General features: G+C 33.5%; 1 protein-coding gene across 1 annotated transcript; it reads right to left on the minus strand.

The window, feature by feature from the left end:
• Positions 1–5857: 5857 nt before the first annotated feature.
• On the minus strand, positions 5858–9678 carry LOC131001036 (auxin transporter-like protein 5). The gene is made up of 8 exons (XM_057927208.1): positions 9323–9678; positions 9064–9249; positions 8867–8979; positions 8612–8795; positions 8271–8368; positions 6798–7005; positions 6468–6725; positions 5858–6301 (listed from the first exon to the last, which is right to left on the minus strand). The coding sequence occupies exons 1-8, from the start codon at positions 9479–9481 to the stop codon at positions 6023–6025; spliced, it is 1485 nt and encodes a 494-aa protein (XP_057783191.1). The 5' UTR covers positions 9482–9678; the 3' UTR covers positions 5858–6022.
• Positions 9679–13912: the final 4234 nt, after the last annotated feature.

Below are 13912 nucleotides of genomic sequence, written 5' to 3' on the forward strand. Positions count from 1 at the left end.
AAAAGAGTAAAAAAGTCCTACATAAGTATAATAAATATATTTTGTAAAAGATGAATATTTTTTTAAGTTTTATCTCTAAAAATGGATATATATTATTTTGTCCCTACAAATTTTATAGTTAAAGATATAATTTGTTGTTAAAATATGAGTAGAGCTGTCATAGACCACGCTTTGTAGACCACAATGTACAAATAGATGGCGATGTAGGAAATATTTCAAATTAACACAAAGTTGTAAGAATTAATACGTCTGAAAATACTATAAATCTATTCCAATTAGGAATTGTTTTATATTGTCATGGGTGGTGGAAGTTGCCCGCTGCAAGGAAAGTCAAAAATATAGTAGAGAAGTTAGAGAAGTGGGAGGAAGCAATAAATCTAAAAATATACACTTTTATTTCGTTGTCTATTTATAGTTTATAAAAAGGGGTTTTTGCAAATAAAATCACGAACAATTTTAAATTTGTAATTTTAACATGACTTTTGAAGTGTGGCGAATTAAATCATAACATTTTCAATTTTTGCAATTTCGTCTCCTCAATTTTTTCCGGCCATCGGAGTGATGAGTTGGAGCTTATGTGGATTATTTTTTTCCACATAATTAATTTCTAACTAATATTAAATTACTGACTAAGATTAAAACAAAATCAAAACCTAATTCTTTAATTTGATTTAAAATTCATTAAATATGAATTTGAAATAAATAATTTATTATAATTTAAAATTTTAAAGTGATTATTTTTCTCTCTCCTATCTCTTTTACAATATTCTTTATTTTTTTTTTCTCTTTCTCCTTATTTTGTTATTATATTATTTCTATTTGTATCTCTTTCTCCTACAAAATTTATATATCTTCTCTTATCTTTTGATTAAAAAAATATAATATTTATTTGTTGAATTATTTTATCAAAGCATACATAAAAATATTTAGATTAAAAATATTAATTAAAAAATATAATGCACAATTATCAACAAATATCGAGACAATATTATAAAAGTATTTATCAATTTTAATTTTAATAGAAAATAATAATCAATAACAAAAAACTTTCGGTAAATTTAATTATTATTATACAATACTCATTGAACTTAATATTATACTCCTACTCATTAAGTTGATAAAATTATTACTATACACTATTTTAAATCAAATACTAATATTTAAATTAATATATTTTTTGTTATTAATTAATTTGATTCATAAATAATAATATTTTTACATAATTTCAAATTTTAAAAATAAATAAATATATCATGGCCGTGCATCGCACGGGAGGGCATACTAGTTTAAGGAAAATGGGGGATACTGAAATAAGTTCGACGAAAAAGAAGAAAAATAAAAGAATTAGGTTTTGATTTTATTTTAATCTTAGTCAGCAATTTAATCTTAGTCAGAAATTAATTACGTGGAAAAAATAATCCACATAAGCTCCAACTCATCACTCCGGTGGCCGAAAAAAATTGAGGGGACGAAATTGTAAAAATTGAAAAGGTTATGATTTAATTCGCCACACTTTAAAAGTCGCGTTAAAATTGCAAATTCAAAATTGTTCGTGATTTTATTTGCAAAACCCCCTTATAAATATCATTGTTGATGATTACATACAAAACATTTGCAATGAAATATATATATATATATATATATATATATATATATATATATATATATATAGGGAGAGGTTCAAATAAGAACCACTAAATAAAATTAGAACGGAGAACCATTTTAAGCCATTCGATCATCAAGATCTACGGTGGATGCATCATCTTGGTGGATGAATGCAGATCCTGGGTTCGAATCCTGAAGGGAGCAAAATTTTTATTATTTTCGGATGCATTAAATTTAATAGCGAATGCATTAATTTATATAGCAGATGCATTGATTTTAATGGTTCTTATGTTCTCACGATAAATGTGGTTCTCATTATAACCACACCCTATATATATATATATATATATATATATATATATATATATATATATATATATATATATATAGGGTTAGGTTCAATGAAAAAGGCCTAAATGTAAAAGAGAAGAGAGAAGTAATCTCATCCGTTGATCTTATTTAATCTAACGGACATGATTTATTCACGCCATGTTCAACGGATTTTTTCGTTGAACATTCATCAAATATTTGGGGGTTCTGGGGTTCGACCCCATATGTTCAACGGATTTTTTCGTTGAACATGGCGTGAAAAATCATGTCCTTTAGATTAGATAAGATCAACGGATCAAATTACTTTTCTCTTCTCTCTTACATTTAGGCCTTCTTCATTGAACCTTGGCATATATATATATATATATATATATATATATAGGGAGAGGTTCAGGAAAGAACCATAAATAAAAAAAGAACGGAGAACCATTTTCAGCCATTCGATCATCAAGATCTACGGTGGATGCATCATCTTGTTGGATGAATGCAGATCCTGGGTTCGAATCCTGAAGGTAGCAATTTTTTTTATTTTTTTGAGTGCATTAATTTTAACAGCGAATGCATTATTTTTTACAGTGAATGCATTAGATTTGATGATTCTCACGTTCTCACAAATAATGTAGTTCTCCCTAGAACCACACCCTATATATATATATATATATATATATATATATATATATATATATAAAGTTCAAAATATGTGTGATTGTTTGGATGTTCTAATACATGTACGGTGATGTTTCTCTATCTATTGTGATGGGAATGTATAATTTAGTCTTAGAACATTTTATCGTCTTAATTTTATTGGTTACATTTGGCGTTTCAACGAATATAAGTAGGGCTGTGCATCGGTTCAAAACCGAACCGAACCGACCCAATATAGAAAAACCGAAACCGAACCGACCTTAGAAGATGTAGAACCGAACCAAACCGCTAGAACATCAAAACCGACCAAAACCGAACCGGCCGAAACCGATCGGTTTCGGTCGGTAACCGAACCGAACCGCCATTAAACTGAATTTTCTATTTTTCAGCCATTAAACTGAATTTTCTGTATCAAAACAACTATTTCAGAACCATAACACATCTCTACCGCCAGGGTGAAAAAAATGAAACAACTCTCAAATCATTACAAAAAAAGAAAAGAACAAAGAAATCAAATCCCTTCCAAAACATGCTAAATAAGCTATTGTAGTGCACGTATTTAATTGGTAAAGAATTTCATTAAAACCTTTAATAACACATTAGGATTTTCAAGCACAATTCGTGTATTACATTGAACGGACGGAGGGGAGGCCGTGCAACAATTCGTAAATAAGCTCCAGCGGAGGCGGCTGCCGGCGTGTCTGTAGTCTGCTCCAGCGGCGTCAAGCTCCAGCGGAGGCGGCTGCCGGTGTGTCTGCACTCTGCAGTCTGCTCGTGAGGCGGGGGGAGGTCTGCAGCGTCTGCTTCAAGCTCCAGCGGCGGTCCGTGCTGGTCTGCTCGTGCTCGCCGTGGAGGAGTAGCGACGCGGAGAATGGAGGCGGTGGGGGAGGTCGCCGGTCAGAGAAGACTCGGCTGTGCAGTGTGGAGAATGGAGGCGCGGCTGGGAGTGGGAGGGAGGAGACTAGATTTTAGGTTTCCATTTTGAAAGAAAGGGGAGGGGAGGCGCGGCGCCCACCAGCGCATGTTTGGGTTTGGGGTGGGAAATGAATAATTTCTAGGGTTTTATATATATATATATATATAGTATCGGTTCGGTTCGGTTCATAACCGAACCAAAATTATGAAACCGAAACCGAACCGACATAGCATCGGTTTTTCAATTTAAAAACCGAACCGAAAACCGAACCAGAAAACTCGAAACCGAACCGAACCGAATTTGATCGGTTCGGTCGGTTTTTTCGGTCCGGTTCGGTTGATGCTCAGCCCTAAATATAAGATCGTCTGTGAATTAAATTCACATTACATGTGATTTATTTATTTATTTTGACCTTTTACTTACCGTAACATTAACATATAATGTCTCCTTGTGACAATGGCAATCATTTTACATTAGTGGAGAACCCCAACAGTCAATCACTTGTCTGCCATGTTACACTAATTATGACGGTGAATTGGCAACCACAAATAAAATTTGGGAGGTCAAAAACATAAGTATTGTAGACTATAATATCTGTATAAAATGAGAATATATATATATATATATATATATATATATATATATATATATATATATATATATATTCGGAAGAAATAATGAAGACAAGAGTAAAGTAGTAGAAGTTGCTTCCAACCATTCATTTTGTGTATACCAAAAGGCAGACATGGAGAGAGTTTCCCACTCTCAATTCACTTCAATTTCTCTTGTTTCCTTTTGGCATTTTATGACAATTTGGCTCTTTTACCTTGGTTCTCTCTTATCACATTACCCCAAATTTGTGAAAATCTCTGAGAATTTGATTAATAATAATAAACTCAAAAACTCAATTTGGATAAAATATCTCCAAAATACGTGTTAGCAGTTTTTCCACATCAACCATTTCCTTTGCAAAAATATCCGACTTCCAATCAAGAAAGAACCAAATTCAGATAATTCAAATTCAAGTGATGACATACCAATTATGAAGCAAACTCCACATGCTTCTAGCTAGCTTAATTCATAAACTACATATGCAATAATTCACCCACGTACTACATTGAAAAGAAACAAATGAATGAGACATCCAAAGTAAACAGATATACGTTAATGAATAATACCACAAAAATAGCCTTTTCGTAGACATCCAACCTAACTACCTAAGTATTACATATGGATCTCCCTGTTGTAAAGATAGAAATCTCGAGCTTAAATTTTACTTATTCACCACGAATAAAAACATTTTTTTTTTAAAGTAGCGCATGGCTGGAATGGAGATATCAAGACCTCTCGTGAAATAAACTGGCTAAGCAAGAGAGAACATGGGCCGGGCTGAATGCCACACACGGTAATGCCCAATAAATAACAGATATTGGGCCGGCTTCAATATAACTTGTTCTTAGAAGATAATTCTATAACTAAAAAAAAATCACTAACAATTAATAAGTTTATTAGTATCCATTATGTTATCCTAACATTTCCCTTTTAGAGCATCCACAATGGTTACACGATAGCCATTACACGATAGGGCTATCGTGTAAATGAGCTATCGTGTAACCGTTGCGGGAGAGGTTTACACGAGGGCTACACGTTCTATCGTGTAGCCCTTTAAACGGTAATATATAGGCGCGTGTTTTACACGCGCCTCTTTAAAAAAAAAATGGAAATTCGAATTTTAAATCAAAATTTGTAGGCTTTGACTGCTTTGACTCCTCGGTTTGTGTGCCAAAATTTGACCGTTTGAATTTTTTTTTTTTCAATTTTTTCTTCTCTTTATAACTACATCTTCCTCCTTCCTCTTCCTCACTTTCACTCTACAATTCTCCTTCTTCTTTCAATTTCTTTCATTATTGTTCCTCTTTCAAGCGCTTTCATCTTATTTCTTCCGACAATGGCGGAATCCGACCACGGTTCTTCGTCTGATTCATCCGACGGTGTAGCTAATGCGATCATGGAGGAGATAGAGTTGCAGAAACAACTGCTTGCTCACATCTATGGCCAGCCGGCTCCGGAGGCGGGACGTGTGATTTATGTAATTTTATGTAATTTTTAGGAATTTAAAAATTAATGCAATTTAAATTTGAAGTAAATTGTGTAATTTAAATTTATGAAATTAAACTTAAATGAAAAATGAAAAAATCAAAACTAATTCTATCATGTAAGTTATCATGTAACCCCACTGCAGTATCTTTACACCATGTGGTCCCCCATCATAAAGTAGACTATCATGTAACTCCATTGCGGATGCTCTTAGAAACATATCATTACTTTTGCATCTTTTTCCTTGAGGCGAGAACAATAAAATTAGCAGAACATAGATACAAATTTCTATGATTACGAGATCCATAGTTTTCATCAACTAAAATACATTAAGACATTAGACATCCTAAACTACGACATTGTTTTAGGCCCAATTTTTCATAATTGTTTTCTAATGGGCCTTGAACAACTCCAGAAACAAGATTGAGTTCATAGGAAATGAACATGAGGCGGCGCGTGAGTGAGGTTAGCCGGCGGATGTGGAAGAGGAGCGGTGGCATTGTGCAAGTGCGGCGGCGGCAGCTGGGGTAGGCATTGGTAGCATTTGGTGAAAAGTCCAAATGTATCAATTTGGTGGATGAAGTTAGTCATGCTGGCCCATCCACCAAACCCGAACCCGACAATCAAGACCCAGATTACGACAAATACGTTGATCGTATACGTCCCCACCCATTTTCCCATGTATTTCGACGGCTGCTCCACCGCATTCTGTCATTAAATACCAAACACAGATTTAGATTATTAGTGATTAATAAATTCTAATTGAGTGTTATTTATTGAATGGGCAAATGAAAGCATGAAGGAAGTTGTAGTAGAAAGCAGAGTGGTGTTGAGTGACATAAAGTAATGAAAATGATATGAGCATGAAGCTGACCTCGCGAGCAGCAGATGATCGGAAGGTGAAAATGTGGGCGAGAGAGGGAATAATGTAGACGGTGAAGCTGACGAGAAGCGATCCGACGGTGGAGTTGATGGGGCCGAAGAAGGGGAAGACGATGGCCAGGAACCAGATGGGGACCACCACGGGCAGGCGCGCCGCCGCCCTCTTGCACAGGCTGCGGCACTCGTGCATGCCGATGGCCTTCTCCCACACGAAGTAGAGAGGCGTGCAGGCGAAGCCGAATGTTATAAACTGCATGGCATTTAGGTAAATACAATACAATACAATAGTCCATATATAATCAATATGAAATTGATTAGGTACCTGGTGAATGAGCATCAAAATGACGGCAATATCCCTCAAGGGTGATTTGGGAAGAAGGGCAAAGGCATTGGAGTGGTTGAGGAGGAGATCCCCAAATGCCCAGTACACAGCTGATGCCGACGGAATTGTCAGCGTTAATACATACACACTCGCCAATAAGTATATTGCCTTGAACTTCTGTGGCTTCCACATTGCGTGCATGATCTCTCTGTCCAATACCAAATTTTCATTCACTCAATTCATTCATATTCCACTTCAATTATGCTGCATTAATCCTCAATTACTTTACAATTTATTAATCTCGTCGAATTAAGCTTGTGAGTGGAGAAAGGATCTCATGCACCTTAACAATAGTGTTAATAATAATAATTAAGTGTATTATGAATGGAAAAGAGAGGTCCACTACGTGATACATAGAGTATGTAAAATTGATATATATATTGAGGATAATGTATCGTGTGATAATATCAATAAATGAAATGCGACTATTTTATATAAACGTCCCAAAACGAAAAAACTTGGACTATTTTTCCAGTACTTAATTAATGGTACATCTCGTAAGATTTGTTCAATGCAGTTCTTGCGTTCTATTATATGAGGAAATAAATGAGCGGCGGGGTAGTTCACATGAATTGACATGTAAGAAGTAGGCTTTGGATTGTAGAATCGGATCTGGTTTAGACATATCATAATATATAGAAAATCTTAATTTAACATGTGGTTTTGGTTCAGATAATTAGAAAAGTGATAGAAAATATATTTCTTCACACTATGTATGTAAGGGTACAGAAAAGTTGCACTTTTTGCACAAGTATGCCTATTATTTAAATTCCAAGAAAGGAGACGACATGTCATCAAAATCTTGAACCATACAAGGAAAATAAAACAGATAAAGTGTTAAATTTCATCATAAGTAATATGGATTTAGTATTAAGAGTATAGATGGAAAGTGATTGGAGAAGTAAAGATCTCTCACTTTTACTATTTATTATTCAGAGCAGATGAGAGAAAAGGCCAAAGGGTACGAAAAAAGTGCAACTTTTGGCTCTAGCATGCCTAGAAGGCCACTGTCGGAAACGTATTTTAAATTCCAAGGAAAATGACACATCGACCAATTCTTGCACTATACAAGCAAATGAAATCGATTATTGTATATTATACATCACATGCTCAGATTATGTCATTCTCTATAATACCTAAGGTTGTGTCCCTTTCCTAATGACCCTCTCTGACCACTGCCAAACAATAAAGCTCGTTCTACTTCTGATTTTTCAGAGATTAAATTCTTTACTTTTAATTATAATATGTATTATCACTGCCGTATTTTATTTAGTCAGAAAGCATCATATGCCTTGTGATAATTAATTTCGTACGTATATATTCAAAATTCATATAGATCAAGATTGAGCATCCAAATATTGTAAACTAATACAAGAATTTATATGGATTTGGAAATGTGTGAGGATGTCTTACACTGTGACAGCATGTCCCCCGAAGGTGTAGAGAATGTTTGTGGCTCCTGTGAAGTATAACACCAACTTGGTGGGCCCAGAGTGCTTCACACCTTCCACCTGTTATTATTAATTAATTTACATAAATGATTAAAGTAATTTGAGAATAATCAATCAAATCACATCTTTGACTACGAATCTTGACTCTTGCTTAAAACAAACTGATTTGAGATCTGTCCTATCAAAACGTAAATAAGATTCGGTTGGTAGATATTCAGACAACCTAAAAATCAAATTAAAGAGCTTAAATAAGGATTAATTTGTAGTGATAATATTGATATATGATTAATTATGTATTAGTACCTGTCCGTGGAGTAAGGAAGCAATGGTGAGGTACCAAGCTGTATAAGTGGTCATGATAAGCCCAAGAAAAGACCAAATTCTGTAATTATGGAAAGATGGGATGAAGACCGTGGTTGCGCAGCATGCTCCGAATATATACGTCCAAGTTCTCTTGTCCAAATTGTCGTTTATGTAATAAATATTGCTGCATACGTTAAAATCCAATATTACATATATTTTGATCTAGCTAGCTAATGATAATATGTAATTGTATACCTTGCACAAGCAATGAGTTGAATGACAGATCCAAAGAGAAGGAAAGTGCAGTTGAAAGCCAGACCCACATTCCTCCAGTGTTTTCCCAAGAGCCCATCAAGAACTTCAAACCACTGGTTTTTGGTAACATAAGTTAATTAATCAACAATATATATACAATAATCACGTAAGCGTAATTAATTGAAAAATGAATTAACCTGAATAACATGGTTTCTGAAATCAACTTTTTCTCGCTCTTTTCTGGTTCGGTACTCGACGTAGAGAATGCTGATGAGATAGGCCGTCCAACTCCCCATGAGGCCGTAGAACAGCTGGAACAGAATCCCTGACGTCATCCCTAGTTGAGAAAACGAGTATGGCAACGTCAGCAGCACCTGCGCCACCTGAAACAAACCCTACCTCCAGCTTCAGTTTAAATCGTTGTGAGAGAGAGAGAGAGAAGAGAGAGAGAGTAACCTGGTTAGAAGCGCAGCTGAACCAAGCGTCGTAGACGGAGCCGCCGTGCCAGAAGAAGTTGGAAATGGTGGACCTAATGCCTCGGGGCTTCCCGTCGCTCTCCATTTCTTCGTAGTTTCCGGCGATGACGCTCTCCACCACCTTGTCGGACGCCGCCATGTTTGCTTAATTAACTACTCAATTTGTGCGAAAATACATACAACCGGGGTGTGTATATATAGAAAGCGCGGTGGTGGTGGCCAAGTGAAGAAAGAGAGTGGATTTTAGGGAAGAGGAGTGGACACGCTTTTTGGAGGATGAGAGAAGACGCGATTTCTTGATTGCTTAAACCTTGTTTTGTCTTTTTTTGTTAGACGAGATTAGATTATTTAGTTGTTGTTTAATGGATAATTATAGAAGCGTGGGAGGCCTGTCCGCACCGCACCACTCGGGTTTCTCCACTTCCAACACCCTTCCTTTTAATCAACGTAATCTACACCTGAAAATTAGCATGCTTGGTTGGATTTTGTAATTTTGATCACTAGCTTGTACTGCATAGGTCAATCACAATTCAACAATCCCCTCCGACTAATAGGTAAATACATGTAATACATATGTGTGAATTATAACTTTAAGGGTGTGTTTTCTTAGATAGATAAATATATTATGGAAAAATGAGGGATAATAATAATTTATGTATTTAAATGCCTTATATTTTTTCCCTCATTTTCTGTAAAAGAGAAATTCACAATTTTTCATTCATTCTTTTCACTTCAATGACGGATAATATTATCATACCAAAAATGCACAAATTACCTTTAATGCAATAATTTATTCATAAAATCTTTAAAAATATAATATGAAGTTAAAAGGCATAAATTAAGAATTTAGAAAAAAAAAAAGGTTAATATCCCTCACGTTCACATTGAAAATCAAATAGACCCGTAATATTACAAATTGCGCAAAAATAAGTCCTTAACATTCACAACCATTAGCTAGAAGGACTTATTTACCCTAATTTCTGAACGTTGGTGACTTGTTTGCCCAATTTATAAACATTAAGGACCTAATTGCATAAAACATAATGTTAGGGATCTATTTACCTTTTGCTATAAACGATAAGGGTGTATTTTCTACTTAATTAAGTTGGATAAAATATACAAATTAAAAAAAAATATACTTTTAGTCTGGTTTATTAAGTATCATTAGTAATTTCAAACAATTTAGTCAATTTTGTCTATTATAAAAGTGCATTGTTTTATAAAATTTGATATGTCTATTATATCCTTCATATATACTTGTTAATTGTGTAATTTAATATATCATACATATAATAAATCTAAAAATATATTATAGTTTATGTTTTATATATTAATAATTATTTAAGTAGTAGTACCCATTAAAACTCCATATCTACATAAGTTACTACTAGTCTACTACTCCCTACATCTCTCAAATTATTTCTTAATTTTTCTTTTTGGGTTGTCCCCCAAAACTTATCTTTTTTACTTTTAGACCATATCTCACTACTAATAACACTCATTTGCCCTTACATTCACCTAATCGCCACTCTCAATACTCATTTACCCGTACTTTTCACATTCTCGTCATAAAACTCGTGCTCTTCTCCCCCAATTAAAAAATATTTGAAGGATAGGGGGGGAGTATTTTTTATTTTGTAAATCTAATAATTTAGAATTACAATACAACTGATTCATGTATTAGTTTTATTAGAAGTTTAACCTTGCTAGAATCCATAAAATTAAAATTAATTATATAAAGATGAAACCTAGAAATTAAACATGAATTTCATATCAATCTTCGTTTCTTTTACGTCGCGATTTTGTTCTTCCAATGATGACAAAATTAAATAATTCTTAATTAATTAATATTAATTATTTATATTAATTTAGATTTTTTTTTTCGATTTTATGAGTTTTATGATATATATTTTTAAACATTATCCAATAATTGGTTTAAAAAATATATTAAAATGATAAATGTTACTATAAAATGAAATAAAATATAAATTTATAATCTTAAAAAATTATTTATTAAAATAATTATGTGCGAATGCACGTCATCTCTGCTAGTTAAGTGAAAAGATCGTGAAGAAACTCTAAATTTTTGCAACATCCAAGCGCGCACTAATGGCTAAGTTTTTAAAGTTTTTGAGATTGTTATTTTTTGTGAAATGTAAAATTAATTAATAAGTCGGTGTATAGTATATATAGGGCTAAGTTCACCTCTAATTAAAGCAATAATAATAGTGAAAATAATTGGAATAATTAAAAAGTAGGGGAAATGATAGGGGCAACGGGCGTGGTCGCTTGGCGCTTTATAAGAAGAAGAAGAAAGTCGCTTTTATGATTTTATCATGCCTCTTTTTCTACGCGAACCCTCCAAAATCTATCAAAATTCAATTGCCCATAACACAATATTAGTATGATTTAAATATTTGACAATGTCTTGGGAAATTAGCCGCTCCTTTGTTATTTCAAATTAACCTCGTTTATTTGAAAATCCCTATACTATCATCTCATATAGATTTTTATCACGCAAATAATTTTGATATAATTATAGTACGTTGAATTTTTAGCCACAAAAATAAATTTCATTTTGTTACCTAGCAAAGAGTCTAAGACCAATTCATTAAATTTTAAATTTGGTTGAATGAAGTGTATATTTTAGCATTTTTTTTATTATTGTGAAAAGTAGGTTGGTTTCTTTTCTTGAAGTTAACATATATATATATATATGAATGAGGTCGTATGGTATCCAAGCTTTAAGTAGTAGTATATAGTATCAATTTTGAACTATACATTTTATCTGTGTGGTGCATCAAAAACAAGACACATGACAGAGGGCTTCCAAGGCCTTCAAGTTAAAATACGTACGGGTAAAATCAGAATAAAAATTTCAGTTATTAAAAAAAATTATTACTATTTTGATACTCTTTGCATCCACGAAATGTCTTAATTTATCATTTTGGTTCGTTCACAAAAAAATGTCCTAATCTATTTTTAGTAAATCTGTGGGTCTCTTTTTCCACTCACTAACATGTGGGCTTCATTCTCCACTCACTAACTTAATTAACTTTTTCAACTTTTCTTCATTTATGGACCTCTTTCTCCACTAACTAAATAAACAACATAAATTTTCTTAAAATCCGTGCCCCCTCCCTTAGGACAACATTTCGTGGACGAATGAAGCATATTTTTTATTTTAATTTTTAATATTTTGAAGTAAACATATTTTTCATGCATAAGTTTTCACACAAAAACGCACACAAAAAAGCATTGTATTATACAATCGATCAAGTATTTCTCGCAGTTGATCCCCCCAACCCCCATGGACCTTTTTAATTTTTTTAAGCTGACATATTTTTCATGCATAATTTTTCACACAAAAATGCATAATATTGTACACAAAATGCATTGCAATATTGCATTATACGACCGATCAGGTACTTCTCACTGCTGACCTCCCCCCACCCCCATCTGAACTATGCATAAAATGCATGAATTTTTGTATGCGATATTATGCATATTTGTGTTTATACATATGCATTTTTGTATGCAAAGTTATGCATGAAATACATGTCACCTTAAAAAATAATAAACAATAAATAAAATTTGATCCCCCTCCCTTAGGACAACATTTCGTGGACAAATGAAGCATATTTTTTATTTTAATTTTTAATATTTTGAAGTAAACATATTTTTCATGCATAAGTTTTCACACAAAAACGCACACAAAAAAGCATTGTATTATACAATCGATCAAGTATTTCTCGCAGTTGATCCCCCCAACCCCCATGGACCTTTTTAATTTTTTTTAAGCTGACATATTTTTCATGCATAATTTTTCACACAAAAATGCATAATATTGTACACAAAATGCATTGCAATATTGCATTATACGACCGATCAGGTACTTCTCACTGCTGACCTCCCCCCACCCCCATCTGAACTATGCATAAAATGCATGAATTTTTGTATGCAATATTATGCATATTTGTGTTTATACATATGCATTTTTGTATGCAAAGTTATGCATGAAATACATGTCACCTTAAAAAATAATAAACAATAAATAAAATTTGATCCCCCTCACCTCTATGTATTCAATGCTAACCCCGGACTAGATTCAAATTTCTTCATGTGAATTTCTTCACCAATCATCAGATTTCGAACATAGTTATATCACAGTTTAGCCTTCAAGGCACTAACTGCAATCACTGTCTGGCCCAAATCTTTGGCAGAGAAGAAAGCATAATTAGGGCATGTAGTTCTTCATCGAACTTGATCTCAATCGTGTTCAATTATATGACAATCATGCCGAACTTGTTTAGATATTATTGCATCGGTATACCCTCTGTCATCTTCAGAGTGAATAAACGCCTTACCAGATGTACCTTGTTCACCGTCAATGATTTCTAGTGCATCTCCTCCAGAATACTCAGCATCTTCTTCGTTGACCTTGCTTCAGTCGTGTGATAAGCCACGTCCTTAGACAACAATAGACGTATCACGCTCATCACTTTTCTGATTTTTTTCGTGAGGGGTTTGTACAGATCTTTACTGTACAAGTAATTCTCGATTTATATCT

The sequence above is a fragment of the Salvia miltiorrhiza genome, chromosome 8 (genome assembly GCF_028751815.1).
Source record: "Salvia miltiorrhiza cultivar Shanhuang (shh) chromosome 8, IMPLAD_Smil_shh, whole genome shotgun sequence".
NCBI classification, from domain to species: domain Eukaryota; kingdom Viridiplantae; phylum Streptophyta; class Magnoliopsida; order Lamiales; family Lamiaceae; genus Salvia; species Salvia miltiorrhiza.